Source organism: Crocuta crocuta, unplaced genomic scaffold (genome assembly GCF_008692635.1).
Source record: "Crocuta crocuta isolate KB4526 unplaced genomic scaffold, BGI_CrCroc_1.0 scaffold3, whole genome shotgun sequence".
Taxonomy (NCBI): Eukaryota; Metazoa; Chordata; class Mammalia; order Carnivora; family Hyaenidae; genus Crocuta; species Crocuta crocuta.
This window is the reverse complement of record NW_027529934.1, coordinates 14,837,184-14,855,303: the sequence shown is the minus strand read 5'-3', so window position 1 is coordinate 14,855,303 and position 18,120 is coordinate 14,837,184. Positions and strand designations below refer to the sequence as shown.

Below are 18,120 nucleotides of genomic sequence, written 5' to 3'. Positions count from 1 at the left end.
TGACAACGGTCATCAGCGCCTTCTCCGCCCAGCCTGTGCTCCCTGCAAGGGGGGGAGGGAGAGCTGCCCTCCCAGAGAGGACCCCGCCCAGCCCATGCTCCCCGCAAGGGGTGTGGGGGGAGAGGGACAGCCGCACTGCCAGAGAGGACCTTCATGGATGGAGGGAAAGGAAGGAAGGGAAACTGCCCTCCTCAGAAGTTAACATAGCCTATTTCTGCTTTTTTCCTAGAATTAATATACATTTTGTGTGAAAAAGAGGAAAGAATAATGAAATACGTAGAACTATGTAAAGGGAACAACCTGATGTCCTCTAAACCCTGACCATCAGGGGAAAACTAACATTTGGTTCATATGCTCTCTTTTTCTGATACAGAAACAGATACAGGTTTCTTAATGTCCCCTTAAAAATGGCATTTTGCTGTACCTTCAATTTTATGGCCTTGGGTTTTTTTTTTCTGCGTTTAATAAATGGGTGGGCAACTGTCCATATTAACAAATATGGATCTATATTATCATCTTAAATGGCTACATGGTAAGCCCCTGGGCAGCAGACAGATGTGCAGGTAGTTAACGGACTCCCTACTGATGGCCACTTAAGCTATTTCCAATTTTTCCGCTCTTTTAAACAGTGTTGTGATGAACAGCCTTTTACACACATCTCTGCGCACTTGTCCAATTATTTACTGAGGATAAATTCTTGTTTATGAAATTATTTGGTCAAAGGGTTGGTATATTTTTGGGGGTACATAACACTTCACAGGACTCTGGAAAGACTGTGCCAAAAACACACCCCCTCTAAGCCATGCCCAAGAGCAGAAGGGTCTAGGATATTAACGATTCTGCCTCTACCCACAGTAAGGAATCCACCCGCAAGCCCTAACATCAGACCCAGGTACCTGTTTAATTTTTTTTTTTTTTCTGAGAGAGATGGTGTGAGCAGGGGAGGGTCAGAGAGAGAGGGAGACACAGAATCCAAAACAGGCTCCAGGCTCTGAGCTAGCTGTCAGCACAGAGCCCAACACGGGGCTCGAACCCACAAACCGTGAGATCATGACCTAAGCCGAAGTCGGACGCTCAACCGATTGAGCCACACAGGCGCCCCTGGACCCAGGTACCTCTTGCCTTGTTGTTGATCCTCTTTCTCTGGCTGCTGGAGGTGTGTGAGAGTAGGGTGGCTTGCTGGTGGTTCGAATCCACGGGGCTGGTGGCGATGATGTTATCTTTGTACTTATTCATCAGCGACAGTTTGGCGTTGTCGCTTCCTGTGTGAGGAAAAGGCAAGGCAAAATCTTTCAGAGAAAAGGCCAAAGGAAGTGAGAGCAACAAAATCTGCATGAACCACGTAAATGGAGTTTCACAGAACTGAAGTAAGGAACCTTTAAAGTGAGAGATTGTCAGAGGCTGAAACACTTCTGTCTGATGTCTGGAGGGCGACAACATTGAGAGAGGGGAGAAGAAGAATGATTACAACTGAAAATCCAAGTCAGTTGGTTGTGTTATTGATTAGGGTCATCATGTGTGGCCCTCTGGCTAGATGCAGATTCCTCTCTTTTGGTCAAAGCAGAGTTTTAATATATATATATTTTTTAATGTTTTATTTATTTCTAGGAGAGAGAGACAGCGTGAGCAGGGGAGGGACAGAGAGAGAGGGAGTCACAGACTGAAACAGGCTCCAGGCTCCGAGCTGGCAGTCAGCACAGAGCCCGACGCGGGGCTCGAACCCACAAACCGCGAGATCATGACCTAAGCGAAAGTCGGAAAGTCGGACGCTTAACCGACTAAGCCACTCAGGCGCCCCCAAAGCAGAGTTTTAAAAGCAGCTGCATTTGAGTGCCTTTGGGCAGAACTTACCCCCTCTCTCCTCCATCCCAGTCTACACCCTTCCCTATTGTCTGACACCTAGCTACTGCACACGTCCGTGCTCCCTGCTGCTTCCTGAATGCACTGGGGTTTGTAACCCCTGAGTAACATACGGTTACCATCTCAGGGGAAAATTAAACTGCCTAAGCAAACATGCTAAATCCAAAAATGTCGTATGCACATGTTGATCTCTCTTCACTAGCTTCTTACCTCCCTGGGACTGCTCTATTATATACGAAAAGTGCTGTATCTAAACCCACTGTTCCTGTTGGATATAAAGGTGTCTGTGCTTCCAATGCAAAATGCAAGTGGAGGGGGATTCAGTTTGTACTTGTTCTCCTGATTCCCCCCATAAGGAACCAGCTCCCACCGTCTTGGGGAAAAGCTGGGAAAGGGGCACATGTATGCCGTCAGGGAGGATGACCAGCTACCAAAATTGGAAAGCCGCCATTCCCTGCTCACTGGCTACTTCCCCAGGATGAAGACCCACTGGCCCACCTGGTGTGAGGTCCATCCCTGCCTTCTCGTTGCAGCCCTGCAGGGAGTCCAGGGTGCGGGTGACCTGGCTTGCAAAGTCCTCCCCTCCGTTCATGCACTCCCTCTGCAGGTGGTGGCGCAAGTCTGTGATGTCGTACTCATAGCCGTCCAGGATGGGGGTCTCTCGGATGCTGAGGGTGCCGCTGGAGTTGTGGCCCTGCACACGGGCATTGCGTAGACTCTCCCGCCCATGCCCGCCAATCAGCACAGAGGGGATGTAGTGGATCTCGTTGGCTGCCTCAGCGCTGGCGCTCTTCTGGGGCTGGGGTACCCGGCGGCGCTTGCACCAGCGCCGGCGAGTGTACAGGATCATCACCAGGCACAGAATGGACAGCAGCAGAGCGATCATGCCACCCTGGAAAGAGAGGACAGCAGACGGATGCGGGAGGATGGGCAAGCTCATCCCACAGAGAGGCACCGCCCTTCCCCCTCGCACCATCCATCACTCACTCATTCATTCATTCACTCAGGTGCAGGAGGCCGGCATCGCTCAGCAGCAAAGAGACAGTGGGCCGTGATGGGCGCTTAAGGACAATGGAGAAAAATGGAATTGTGATGACCAGGGCTTCATTTAAGCGATCCACAGTTGCTTCTGGCTTAGCAAACAATTTGAAAGAGAAGTCTTTTGGTGTGTGTGTGTGTGTGTGTGTGTGTGTGTGTGTGTGTGTGTGACTTCAGCTGGAGAAACAAGGGAGGGTGGTATATTGTTAAGGCAAATCTGTTACACATAAAGCTGGTTTCCAGCCAAGTTTGAGCAGCAGGATGGTATGTCATTTCTTCCTGTCTTGCATCTTATAATCAGCCATGACAAGTTCTAACTCTGGCTACATCAATGACCAGCGAGTCCCCTCAGATCCATTGTCTGTGTAATAGAGAAGATGCCACTAAGCCTGGGAAGGTGGTGCTGAGGACTAAGTTAGGGAACTGTGCACAGTGCCTAACAGAGTGTGTCCCACGGAATCAGGGCCATCCTCAGCCTCACCTGAAACGTCCCCATTGGAGTAGGGAAGACCATCGACCCATCCAAAGATACATTTATGTCCACTAGGGATTCCCAAGCAAGCACTGGAGGACCTTCACCATTTGCACATGACTTTGTGGATCCCTACGGCTTTAGGGCACAGTTTGCTCCCACTCGCACAGCCTTGAGTGAGCTCTCATTCTTCTACAGCTCAAGGGAGGGACTGAGACCCATGTCCTAGAGCCAGGCTGCCAAAGGCGTTTCCTTCTGAACCTTCTCATGCTCCCAGGCCATCCTCTGAGGCCCCGCCTTAAACATCAGGACTCCACTCAGTCGTCTAGCAGTGGCTGGTATGCCATACTGACATAAAACACTTGACCTTGACATCCACGGGGGCAGGGTTTGGAGGGGAACCCATTGTTCCACAGGGCTCAGCAGGCACAGACCTTCCCCTGCACGATCTGTATTCACTCCCTTGATTTTGGTCAGTATCCCTCCAAACTTATTTCACTAGGTGGGGGTGTGCCAGATGGCTCTGCTCTCTATGCAGGCCACCCCATCACACAGGCTACAGATGAAAACCCCCTGTTAATTCCCACTGGCCCACCCACATAAGACTAGGTCAAGATCATTCCTTCAAACACACCAACAGGAGCTTTTTCCATTCTCGTGATAATTATATCTTGAATTTATAACGTTCTTCCTCTCCCCATAAGCCTTCCCATTTACCTTCCCTCCCCCATCATCACCTGCAGCAAAGGAGCACATGCCCCCGTGTGTACACACACAATGTGTTCAGGCACAGAGCGCAGCTGACACAGGAAAGCAAGAGTCAGCTACCAGGTGACAAGTCACATCAGGTGGCTTGTTGGGGACATACACTGGCCGCCGGGTTTTTCAGATTTTTCTTTTATCTGTTGGAACCCTTTCTCCTGGTGAAATCCCTCATGCGAGTATACAGAAAGTATAAATAGGAAGCTGTCTGGGCTACCGTGGGGGGTGGGAGTCCAGACACAAGTATCCTAGGTCCTGGCTGACTGCTGCCTCCCTGTAGCTCACCCCTACCGTCTCTCCAGGCAGCCCTGCAGACACCCCCAGGGGGCCACAACCGGTACCCCGCTCTGCACCAGTTTGCTGAGAGCCCAGTGCTTGTGTTTTCAGCAGGCCCTTTAACTGGGAGTCAGACTTGCCATCCTTTCCTTCACCCCAAATTGAAACTGCAACAATGGGCAATTAAGCCACACTGAAAGAATAACTTCCCAAGTGAGAGAAGTTGTCAGACATTGAATTAGGCTAGTGAAAGCAAGAGGTAATTTTATTCCCTAAAGAGCTATAAGAGCAGTATAAACATCAATCTCCTAGGAATGGCCGAAACACCATCCTTCCCACTCACACTGAGGTATTTGGGGGCCCCTCCGTGCCTCCCCTCAATTTCTCCTTTCAGATGATCACAACAGGGTTTTGATCAGAGGCAGGCCAAAGGTTCATCCCCCATATTATGCAGTAATAAAGCAAGAACAGTTGTCCTTTATGGGGTGGTTCCCATGTATCAGACATTTGTTCTAAATGCTCTTTTAACTCCTCAAGATAGGGTCAACTATTTCCCCATTTCACATTTGAAAGCCTAAGGCACAGAGGTTAAATAACTTGTCCAAGGGCACATAGCAAATAAAGGGTTGCGCAATGGGAACAAAATGCCTCCCATGGGAGAGCCTCCGTTCTTACCCACTAGGCTGCGGTGACGCTGTATACATACACCCTGGTTTCTATCTCCCAAATAGTAAGCGGGTGAGGGGAGGGAGTGTGGATAATCCCACTTAGATCTACCCTCACTTCTCAAACAAAAAACAGAAACTATTCAGAGTGCACATCTAACTGACAGTGGGTCAAAAGAGGCACCATCATAAACAAAGGACCTTTCACGGGGTGACCACGAAGTGTCCAAACCCAAGATTAATTAATTAATTAACCCAACACTTACGTTTCAAGATCTCTGTGCTAAAATAAGACAGTGTGCCTCACATATCACTACGTGCCTGGAGGATACTATTAGGTCTCAATTTAGTTAAATTTCCACAAAGAATTTGTTTTCTCCTTCAACTGCGACTCCAGGTTCAGCGCCTCCCTTTCTGATGAAGAAACAAATGCCCAGAGAAACTACAAAACTAGACGGTGCCAGAGTTCTCGACCTGATCCTTTCCGTGGCACCGCTGTTAGGTTCATCTAAAACTTTCCGGGGCTGAGCCTGGGTGGCTCAGTCAGTTGAGCTTCTGACTCTTGATCTTGGCTCAGGTTATGATCCCAGGGTGGTGAGACTGAGCTCGGTGTTGGGCTGAGCGTAGAGCCTGCTTGAGATTCTCTCTCTTTCTCCCTCTCTCTGTCTCTCTCCCTTTGCCCCTCTCCCCCACTCAAGTTTTCTCTCTAAAATAAATAAATAAATAAAATTCCCTTTACCATGTGTGGCTCTAGACACTCCATTAGGAATATTTTATATGTACTTATTTCTTTAAATATAATGCATACACTTATTTTTCCAAGTATTTTAAATTTATTTTTATGTTTATTTTTAAAATATAATTTATTGTCAAGTTGGCTAACATACAGTGTATACAGTGTGCTCTTGGCTTCGGGGGTAGATTCCCGTGGTTCATCACTTCCATACAACATGCAGTGCTCATCCCAACAAGTGCCCTCCTCAATGCCCATCACCCATTTTCCTCTCTCCCCTGCCCCCGCTACCACACAATCCATCCTCAGTTTGTTCTCTGTACTTAAGAGTCTCTTATGGTTTGCCTCCCTCCCTCTCTGGTTGTAACTATTTTCCCTCTTCTCTTCCTCCCTGGTCTTCTGGTAAGTTTCTCAAGTTCCACATATGAAGGAAAACATGATATCTGCCTTTCTCAGGCTTATTTCACTTAGCACAATATCCTCCAGTTGCATGCACATTGCTGCAAATAGCAGGATTTCATTCTTTCTCATTGCCAAGCAGTATTTATTTATTTTTTAATAGTAACTTCTAGGGAGCTAGAACACAAGTTTCTGATTGCCTAAGCCAGTGTATTGAACATATCCAGCCTTGCTTTATTGAAATGTTTTCCATGCGTAGTCAGTGACTCCTGGCAACCTTAGGTTTTTCTTAATCTAGTTATTAGTAATGAGTCCCAGCCACTAGGTGAGGCTCAGCAAAGACATAAGAAAAGGGACTGTCAACTATTCAAGCTATGGTAGGGTTTCACTGTTTCTACAACCCAAATTGGTGGCAGGTGTCACAACCTTTAGCAAGGATTTACTAATTGTGGCTTCATACACAAATAATCACATATATAATGCTATATGCTATTAATATATAATTTAATAAAACATTTTGTCATAATAATAATTTGTAAAATCACTATACACACATTCCTCTGAACTGTTTACTACTCTACCCAGAGCAAAGGTCCTAGGTAGGGAAAAATGTAGATAGATCCTCCACTCTACTAGGAGGGGCCATAGATGTAGCCACCTTGATAACTGTCCTTCTACAATGATGTCCTTCTACATCCAGGGCTCCCGTTTAATCGCTTTTGCATTCCTGTGATAAACCATAGTTTTTGCTTTCAGCATTATGTCGACCTCCCTACTTCCACAGAGAATTTTAAGCGGTTTCAATTTAAGGCAGACGCGCTCTAAAATTCCTCTTTCAAGGAATCTAACAGACCAAAGAAGTGGCAGATGAAATGAAAAGAGCACCTGAACCAGGTATAGCTAGGAGCTTCCTGATAACCAAGTCAAAAAGAGAAAGGCAAGCTGCACACATCTTCTTGTTTGACAATAAAGTTTGGTGGGAGGGACAAACATCCTCCATACATTCAACCCCAGACAAGACGTCACAATGGCAACGTCATCACCCAAGGCTTCACACAAAACACACAGGAATTCACACATGCGCTCCTGGCTTTTCATTTCTGTATTCCCTTAGCTGCGCTCCGAGGGTATTCTTTATGTATGTGTCTTAGATTCCATTTTCATGGCATTCAAAACAAAGCAAAACAAAGCAAAAGCATTAAGGTACATCTGGACCCAATGACAGGTAACAAGTTGCAAATTTCAAACATTCAGAAAAAAAAATTACTGCAAGGTATGAAACTGTTTTGTTTGTTATTCAACTTTCCATGAGCTTTCTGATTATTCTATTGATTTTTCTCAAAACCATAACATTTTATAACTAGAAGCACGTTTGGGGTATATGAGAACTCCACATCCATTAATAAGTTGCATGCAAAAAAGTGGCATTTAAAAATATTTTTTCTTTTAGAATCAATAAATCATTTATACTGGCTTGAATTGAAATTAAAAAAATGAAATCAGCTTTTATTTTATTATGAAACTGACATTTTCGGCACTTACCTGAGAGAATAGTATGATGTTTGTCAGATCACTTCCAGATTTTGAAACCTTTGTGTAACAACGTTTTATGTAACACTGATAGTGACTGCCTAGGGACAGGAAGTTCTAGGCAGATCCCTGTTCTGTGCTCATCCCAAGCATGCAAGCTAACCACAGACTATCTCATTATTGGACCTATGTATTCATCCTGGGTCTAGGTCACACCTCCCTCCCTGAGCTAACTCCTACTTGCCCTTCCAAGTCATTTCAGTAACATAACCTCAGCCAATTCTTCCCCTAGTCTCACTGAACTGCTCACAGAACCTTCCACATAATTCTGACAAGTATCTTACCTTTGATTTGCTTGTCCAACTCCTCCACTAGAGTACAGACTTCATGAGCAGGGGCCACAAAGTTCTGGGGCCAAGCCCAGTGCATGGCACGAGGTTGTTCAATAATTACAGAAGGAAGGGAGGGAGGGAGGGAGGGAGGAGAGGAAAACTGTGCATATATTTCAATACAGAGCATCTCTATGTGCTTGCAGGCAAAGCTTTATATAATTGCTATGTAACTCATTCATTCCTTTCATTACTCAGTCATTCAACAATTATTTACTCACTTTAGCAAGGCATGTTTTTAGTGCTCACAGTGATGGAGATACTGCAGTGAAAAATACAGATACAGTTCCTGATCTCATGGACTTCACATTCAAGTGAGAGGAAATAGTCTCTATAATGTGGTTTTTAAAGGTAAACTCGGGCATAAAAGGAAGATGAAAACAGATCGTCAGGCTGGGAAATGTCACTGCTCCTCATAACACAAGAAACTGTGGTAGGTAAAGATATCTCAGACTGGAGGTAATACTCTAGGGGACATGTCAGGGACCAGTGGAGCCCTTCCCTCATCCCGTATCAGTGTCATACAATCAGCAAATCCCAAAATAAAGAATCTCTATCTATCAAATGTCACCAAAGTTTAGGAGTCACCTGGGCTTTGTGAACCCTTGGCAGAGAAATGGAAAAGCTGAGATTATGTGTCCAGCTACCATCTGTCAAGGGACTGCAGCCAATCAATCAGCTCACATTTCAAAGCTTCGTTTCACCCTAGGAGTAACCAGAAGAGTGAGTCTGAGACATAATTAATTATCCCTCAAGGCAACTGGACACGCGGAATTCAAATGATATTCCTAAAGGAATTAAATGGTGGTTAGAAAATCAGAATGAAATAGACAAGTCTGGTGGTCCATGTCTCTTATTTTCTCCCAGTAACAATACCCAAGGGGGTGTTGGAGCAAAAGCCCTCTCTCATATATGACAGTGATCACTGACATCTATCTCTGGCTTTCAAAGGAGACAGACCAACAGCAGAAAACTATGCAAGCCCGCATGGCATCGCTGGCCATACTTGAATCTAGATTCAAATGTACCAGGGGCAGTAAACAGATGAGGCACATAGATGACTTTTCAAGGTCTTGTCTGGCCAAGTGCAAAACTGGACATAATTTACTAAGAGCATGGAGGTCACCAATAAAATAACAGGGCCAACCAGCAGAAGGACTCTGTTCCAGCTGCATGACTCCTCTGAACCCTCCCCAGGCTTTCATGTAGCAAATGAAGTGACTGACAAAAAATGAATGGGCTCTTCCAACTTGAAAACTTCATGATTGTTAACACTGATTCCTGTCAACCTGGAAATTGCTCTAAACTGGTGGAGAAAATGTCTCTGAGCTCTTCCTGCACAGGAAAGCCAGTAACTACAGACCAAGGCAACAATGGAACTGATCCTTCAGAGGCAGGCCATCGGTGCTAACTAGCCCAAAGGAGCCCCGGGCAGGGAGCCCCAAAGGCACAATAAGGCCTTTGAAAATTAGATGATGTCGTAAAAACTATAGTACCATGTTCTTGACCTTGAGGATCCCTTTACTGCCAGAAGGAGTCACCTAAACTAGAAGAGAAAGCCCCTTGGTTGCATGTCTTGCAAGCAAGAGATTCTCTCTTCTGGGTGGCTGGTGAAAAGAAATCCATTATTCCCAGTCCATCTCTTTCCCAAATGGAAGACAAGCGAAACATGTTAAGCATATTAAGTAGTGAGTTCAATTTATAAATTATTAGGAACATTACCTCCCCTTGGGGGTTTTCCGAAGTCTTTAATCGTGTGGAAATGTTCTCCAGTTGCCATGGGCCACCACGTTAATTAAGAAGCCTCAATACGTCCTCCGAGGCTTCTGACGTGAATTGCACATCTCACTGGCAGGGGACAGAGCTGCCCTGCCCGGCCAGCCTCTCCCTGGGGCAGATACCGCATGTGTCTGCCGCCCTGAGATGCTGCAGGACCCCTTCCAGGTGCAAGGACCCAAAGCTAAGGGAAGAAAGAGAACGCCTTCCAAGATCGCCCCTCATTAAAACCCCATTTTGGGGGGTAAAGACAGGGACCAGACAGACAGCCTTCCATAAGCAAGAGACAAACCCTAAGACTAAGAGCCTTCCAGGTGAGGCAGGTTGACATGTGAAGGCTCTTCCAATCCAAAGACACTATGAATGAAGCTCTTCTCAGGAGGAGACTCAACTTTCTAGCTTTTTATTTTTTATTTGTTGGCTTTTCCCAGGTCCAAGGTTTTAATTCTGTTAGATTTGATCACTATGCTTCTTCCTTAATCCAGGAAGTCTGCCGTCCATTTCTTCATGAGCCTTCAGGAGGTCATTAATGAGAGCCTGAAGCCCTCCAGGGGAAGTGGCTGGAGGCTAGCGTGCCGTAGTCAGCCCGGGCTATTTCAAGTTGTCCTCTTTCAGGTTCTTTTTATAGAGCTGCTTTTTTGGTTCTTGGGATTTTTTTCTTGCTTCAGAACCTTGACTTTGCTGTCCCAAAGCAAACGAAGGAGTGCATTTGTTCATAAGGAACTCAGAGCTCTCTGATCTTCAGCGGCTCTGGGAGCCTGTTTTTTTGCCATAATGAGAATGCAAAGGGCAGGTGCAGCCGGGTGAAGGCGGAGGCAGAAGCAGCTTGCTATCTGCAGGGTTTTCCCCATCCAAGGCTGGCCTAACGGGCCCCCTAATTCCAAAGACGTGCCTAGATCTCTGCAAAGTGGGAGAGCCTGGAGGAATCAGGATGTCGGGCAAAGCTGAGGTCACCCTGTCCCTCCCAGAGGTAGACACAGAAAGATTCTAAGAGGTGTTGCCGCCTAGTCAGACACTGTGGATGGGACCCTCAATCAGTGTTGTGGGCCCACATGTGGCCCCACATGTAAGCCATGTCTGTGGGTATGTATGTGCATGCACGTGCACGGATGTGTGTCCCGTGCACGACAGGCAGGCTGGGAGATAAAAGGGTCTAGAGAGAAGCCAAAGCACTCCAGGTTGCTGTCTCAGCAACCCATGGGCAGAGCTGCGTGAGACAGGCTCCCTCCACAGGCTATGTGCACCAGGCCTTCAAAACTTCACAAACGAAGCATGAAGCCAATAAATAAATATCTCCAGCTGGATAATGCTCAATGCTTATTCTTGGCCACGTTCCTTTCCTCCTTTCCTCTTTGTTTTTATGCAGTAGGTGATCTTGATGAAATAAAATAATAACAATAATCTGCTCCATTAGGACCAAACATTAAGGGAATTATTGAACAACTAACAGAAGAGGCAGCTGGCACAGGATATGCTAATGACCATTAGACGTGAACCCTCTTTCTCTCTGAACATAATGGAGTTGTTAAACCCCTCTTCCTCTCATCTCCCAAAAGTCAGGCAGCCCAGCCCAAGGGGAGGTGAGGGGTCTCAAAGACCTAATAGCTCTGTGGGCAGCAGCTGCAGCTGAGCAAACGAAAAACATTAACGACTAGTCACTGAGGGCAGACCATATGCAAGGCACCTGTCAGGACTCCCGTGACTTCAGCTGAAAAAAACGGGGTACAGAAGGGTGAGAGAATCGAAGTGGCAAGATTTCCCTGAATTTGATACGTATCACTTTCTGAACCAGTGACGACTTAAAAGCTCTGCTTCCTCTCTGGGAAAACAACAACAACAACAACAACAACTACAACAAACCCAACTGGAGTGGATCTTTAAAGGCAGTGCTATTCAGAGAGGCCTGCTGGTCAGGGGATGGAAGACCCTTCACATGGGTGCCATCTTGATCATGTTCCTGTCCCACGCAGGGAGGTACAACTTGATCGTCATAACTGTCGTGAGGTCTGGTGTGTCAGGGCCTGGTTAAATATTCAGGGGCCCTGCCCAGGAGAGTCCTCACACTGTGATCTCCGATGGTGCAGTGTCCGTACTAGGAGAGGTGACAGACGTACCAAGCTGAGGGTTAGTTTTGTGAAGATCTCAAAGGCTGCAAGTCACTATGAAAGCATTTCTCAGCTTCTTATAGCAATCCCATTACCCATGCTTAATACCCCCCCCAATTCCTGTCTTATTTTGTAATTCTGTGGACACACTGTCTTATTCCTATAGCATCGAAGCAATGAAGAAGGAATCATCACTATCATTTGTAAGTTACTTACCATGTGCCAAACACAACACACGGTGAATTGCATTCATTATTTTATTTAACCCTACCAATAAATAGAAGTAGCAGAAATTACTGTTTCCATTCTTAGATGAGGAAACAGGAGATCAGAGGGGATAAGTCCCTTGTTCAAGTTCATGTGGTAGTTAGTACAAAGCCAAATCAAGACTCCACCACTGGTCTTAATGATGTTCTATGACATGGCTGAGTAGAAAGGGGTGCAGCGCCTGGGCCTGGGCCAGGGTCCCAATTCCCTAACCTCCATCTTCTCTAAATTAAGCCCCAAAGGGCCTCGCACTACACATAACTCTTAGGGTTATACAAGTGAGGATTCCCAAATGTCTATGCTGTGTACGGTCTACATGGGAGATGCCCTGGATACCCCCAATCTTCTTCAGTCAAGCTTGATCACCGCATTAGCCAAATGCATAATTTCAAGCAATACTTTAATTGTGCCAATGGTGGCTGTATTTGCCAGGCTGTCATTCTGACACAGGCAGGGAAAATCTAGTGGAGACATCTCTTCTTGGGTAGATGTTTTCTAAGTGAAATCAACTGTCTTAAGGGTTGGCAGGAACAGTTGTTCAAGCATTTCCTTGAGAACAGTCTGCCAAACATGCACACAGACTTAGGTCCCTCTGCCATCTGTAAGCCCTTCTTCTGGGATCAAAGACCTAAGAGGTGCAGTGGACCATAATATAACAGCACATGTAGAAAACAGACTTGGAAGCCAGGGTGAGGCTTGAACACTTTCAAGGAAGCCAGAAACTACAATGCAGTTGGGTCACGTAAAAGATGGCTGGCCAACAGATCTGGAGAAGGTAAGAGAAAGCCCTCAGGTCATGGCTTGTGTTAAAACTCAAATGATGATAACAGTCACTCCCAATGCAAGGCATTCAAGGCTAGTCAAACACAGAAGTTAGCAAAGCTCTTGCACACAGTTTTCTGCTCATAAAGGATCTCTTACTTGTAATGTACTTCACCCACAAGGCCGATGAGAAAAACGGGCACCCATGACCACAGCTCTTGTAACACTCCAGCTGTGGCTCAATCTTGGCATCCAAGGAAGATGCTTATTAAAGCTGAAGAACTGTAGCAAAGGGAACAGGCGAAGAAATTAAGGACAGCAGAGATGCTGACGTACAAACACAATTAGCGTATCCTATGCCAAGATATCTTCCAAGCCCTACACTCTTGCCAACAAGCTTTGTCTGGTATCAAAGAGGGGAGGGAGAGGGAAGACTGACAGTCAAAAGAGTCTCCTCTTGGGCCATGCACAAAGTGCTGTGGCTCTTATTTCTGCCTCTTAAAAAATTATTATAATTCAATTTTTCTCTGGAACTAATCAAGCACAGAATTTGGAGAAGAGGCCTGGTTTGGGAAGATGATCTCTGAGTGAGACACTGATGTTCCCATTAGGGCAGGCTTCCTTCAACTACCAGCTCCAACATCAGCAGCACATTGTCTTTGGCTAATTACATTTTTGTAGGCAAGGCCATTGTCAAGTCTTCAAATCCTCCCCATCATTAATTTTTAAAAATTGCCCTTCTCTGCCTCTTCCCTCCCTGGCATACCACCCACCCATCTCTGGTGGTGATGTCAGCTTTGTTCTTCTGGTTTTCCAGGATTTCTCTCTTGTATTTGGGTTTTGAGGGGGTGGTGATGAGGCTGAGGTAGAACCGAACACCTGTAACTCAATCTCTTCACTAATTTGTCCATGGCTTATTTTGTTCTTAGCTGGAAACTAGTCACATCTAGCAGGCCCTTGGACAGAGGTCCACTGCTCACCAGCCAAAGATGGGCCCAAGCAGAGGGAAGCTGGGAGCTGAGTCCCAGCCCACTCTTGCCTCCCCACCCCACCCTGTGGAAAGTAACAAAAGACCTGACTCTGCTATTGTTTTGATTTACTGATCAGTGACTAGATCATGTAGTGTGAATCCATAGGTCAGCCTGATCTGGCCAGAGACACTCTCATGATACAAAGACAGTCGGGGGTTCTTGCTTCCAAGGCAACTGACGAGACAGACATCATCTTTCCAGACAATGCATTACCCTGTACCTGGGGTGGGCATGTGCTGCTGACCCTCCCGGCCAGCTGGCAGCATCATGATGATTTAATTCATATCACAGTGTTCATGGGATTTCATTCTTCTACTTTTTAATAGAGGTAATTTATTTTTTCTATTTTTAAGATTCAGTGTTATTGTAAGGGAGAGGAAGGGAGAGAAAGGGGGGATGAAAGGAGTAAGGGGGAGAGGGACGGAGGGGACACAAGCCCATGCCTGTCCAGGAGCCTTTGCCCTCCCCCTGCCCTGAACTGCCTAGGCCCCCTACCCCCTGTCCTGGCCCCCACCAGAAATCCCTCTCCTTCACGAAACTGACTTTGATTTCTATGATCCTGGGATGCGTTGTTTTGTCCCCACTCTGCAAGCATATGCAGGCATTTCTTAATAATCTTTAATCCCGAATTCTGCTATGTCCTCTCTCATAGCTCTGACTACACTTGAAGGTAGAGACCCCGGCTTAAAAACTTTCCACAGCTCCAGCCTCAGCACAGACAGCACACTGCTTGATTAACTACAGTGAGGCTGGCTTGGCCATGTTGATAAAGCACCAAGAACATGACTTTCCTGCTGTTTGTCAACTCAGACTTAAGGCCTCCATCTGGAAGCCCATCTTCACTCCTCTCTGCTGGCTTCCGGCCCGTCCTAAGAGGTCCCCTCCGCTGCAGAGCATCCCAGGAAGAAGTTGGCTCCAGTAGGACATGAACTTCCTTCCCCACGAGGGTGTTCAGATGGAAGGTCCATGCTACAGACCTATCATCCAGAGGACATCAGCTGTGCTTCCAGAAAGCATGATGGCTTCTGACCAACCTCATTCTGACTCATACCTTGTGCCTACGGCAAAGTCGCTGTGCGATGGCAGGGGCCTCACTTAAATCGACAGCCTTTGTTTTCCTAGAAAAACTTACTGGCCTGTCCTCTCTGTACTCCACAGAACTTCGCATGAATAGCATCTCATCACCAGAGAGGTTACAGAAATTTGTCACCACGTTTTTTTTATGATTGAGATAACTGACGTATGACGTTATGTTAGTTTCAGGTGTACAGCATAATGATTTGATATTTATATATACTGCAAAGTGATCAGCATATGAAGTCCAGGTATAAGACATCTATTAGCACCTAATTATAGGAAATCCTCCTATGTGCTTTACAAAGGCAAGGTTGTAAAGAAAGTCCTTTCTCTTGGAGCCCAAATCTTTACTTTTTGTTTTCATTAATATATGCACTACCTCTATTTATGTATGCACATATATTTACATGCATATTTCTATTTCTGCAGAGTGACTGCAGGTAGGACGGTGGAGTTCTCGTTAACTCCACTCTGTAGTGCGGAAACTGTATCTGCCTTAGCAGAGGGCCACACACTGTCAGGACCAGCTGCTCTCAAAGGTCTTCGCCATGACAAATGTGGGCTACAAGCTGGGTAGACCCCATAGGCACACCCAGTGCTGGCTGTAACTCCACCACTTCCTCTGTCAGTCAAGAAACCAGACCCGAGTGCAAGCCAAGTGAGAATGACCTTTTTATCAGGCATTTATAACGGAGATCCCAGTCTAATGGAGAAAAGGAAACCAGTTACAAATCCCGGCACTTTAACTATTACCAGTATCAGATTCAGTTGCCATGCTTTACAACTGATGGGGACACGGCACCGTGGCCGAGAACTGCAGAGGTGTGAACGCAGCCACCGAGGACAAAAAAGGCCAGCCGTTTGCTTTGCCCAGAGGCTGGGTCAGGGACTATGCTGTCTTCAGATCCTGGGAGGGGCCTTCTAAATTTATAACACTAGTGGGTACTACCCCAGTCCTTAAGCCATGCCCTAGAATACTCAAAACCTAAGTCTTCTTTCTGAAAATATCTCACAGTGACTTTGCTCAGTATCAATTAAAAACCAACTTTAAAACATTCAACAGAGGATGATGGACAAATGGACAGATGGATAGAGGTGGACTTGTGGCTAGGTGGACTAGCCAGCTCTGGTGCATACATCAGTCTTCCCTAAGCTTCTTGTTCCATGACTGCGAAGGGAAGAGGGGAGGTGATGGTGTAGTAAGGAGTAGGGAGCACAACCATCAGAGAGGACACCTGAATAGAACATTCCACCAAAGGTCTTGCAAGACCAGGGAAGGTGCACTGACTGGCAACCTGGTCCTGTTCCCAATGGCACCACTTAGCGGCCATTCAGCCTTTGGGCCCCTTTGAGCCTCAGCTTTCTGTTTGTCAGATGTGCTCAGCCTTCTTCATGGGGTTGGCTGTTCATTCCCAAAGTCCCTCTAGGCCTCCTAGCAAAGACCACAGGCTCCGCTAGGAGACAGAGATGCGGAACTCCTCACCTGCCCCCCATACCCACCCCAAGCATGGAGTTCACGCTCAGGGAGACAGCCTCACACACAGATGATGATGAGGCCCATGGCAGGAGTGTGTGTCGGGGACCACGCAGCACAGCTCAACCCTGCCTAGAGGGAAGAGGGTCAGCGCATTTTCCAGGGAAATCATGGGCGAATTTTAAAGCCAGTAGTTAGAAGCAACCCCACTCAGAGGAGAGGAGAGACACTGAAAGCCAAAAGTAAAACATGAGTGAAATCACAGAAGTGTGACACAGCAAGGTAATTCCAGGCAACATGACCAAGTCGCTTAGTGTGGCTAGGACAGAGTGGAAACCAAGGAGATGAGGAGATGAGGGTCAGGTCATGAAAGGTTTACTTGGGAACTGACCTTTCAGAGCAAGGGGAATTGCTCCAGGCATCTTGTGAGCAAGATGACACTGTCCAAGGTGACTTTACTAAGAACAGCCTGGTGGCAATGAGAGGGGAGTTTTTGTTTGTTTGTTTGTTGTTAAAGTTTATTTATTTATTTGGAGAGACAGTGGGAGAGGGGCAGAGAGAGAAGGAGAGAATTCCAAGCATTCTCTGCACTGTGAGCGCAGAGCCTGATGTGGGGCTCTAACTCATGAACCATGAGATCATGACCTGAGCTGAAACTAAGAGTCAGACGCTTAACTGACTGAGCCACTCAGGCGCCCCAAAAGAGGGAAGTTTTTGAGAGGAAGAAGCCATAAGACAGGGTGAACAAATGTGAATCACCTGTAGCAGTCTGGTGAGAAGACACAGGGGTGGGGGGGAAAGGGGGACTGTCCTACCAGCGTCAGTAGAGGGGACAGGTAAAGAAGGATTCCAGTGACATCCGGAAACTAAAATGAGCAGAGGTTGGTGGTGGGCTGAATGAATGAGGAGACAGAGAAAAGGGGACCTAGCCTGGGTGATGGTGTTGGTCCTGTCACTGCAGGAGGCACAAGAGGTGGAAAGAGTGGGCGGGGAAAACAGGTGGCGGGTTTCACCTGACCCATCTTGTTCACAATGCATGTGGGATACCCAGACAGATATGTAAGTCAGAAGCTGGTAGGAGAGAGACCAAGGCTGGAGACAGAGACAGTTATAAGGACCAAGTGAAAGAAGAAAACATGATACAAACAATTTCTACTCATTTCACAAACACCAAATGGGGACGTTCCTCGTGTGAAGTGTTGTGCTGATAGCTGTAAGAAATAGATGAATCAGACTCAAAACCAGATCCTGCCATTTAGAAGCCTGGAATCTGGTAGGGAAGACAAGACTCATCCAAAATGCTTTTGGATGGAATAGATACTAGCCATAAAAGAGGCTCAGAGAAGGCTTTCCTGTTGGCCCGGCCATAGGAGATCAAGGGGGAGGCATGGTCTCCAGCGGGAAGATGCAGAGAGGTGGCCACGCGGACACATTTGAAATGGAACCTGAAAGAGAGATAGGATTTGAACCCACAGACATGGCTGGGGGGGGGGGGGGCAAAAAG

The 18,120-nt window shown here is 46.7% G+C and overlaps 1 protein-coding gene across 1 annotated transcript in view; it reads right to left on the bottom strand.

The window, feature by feature from the left end:
- Positions 1–18,120, bottom strand: part of ASTN1 (astrotactin 1) — a 191,608-nt gene that overhangs the window by 158,356 nt on the left and 15,132 nt on the right. Inside the window, exons 3-4 of the mRNA XM_077763092.1 lie at positions 2,359–2,752; positions 1,116–1,262 (exon numbers count right to left, since the gene is read on the bottom strand). Of these exons, the coding sequence (XP_077619218.1) occupies positions 1,116–1,262; positions 2,359–2,752 (541 nt within the window). The remainder of the gene's footprint in view (positions 1–1,115; positions 1,263–2,358; positions 2,753–18,120) is intronic.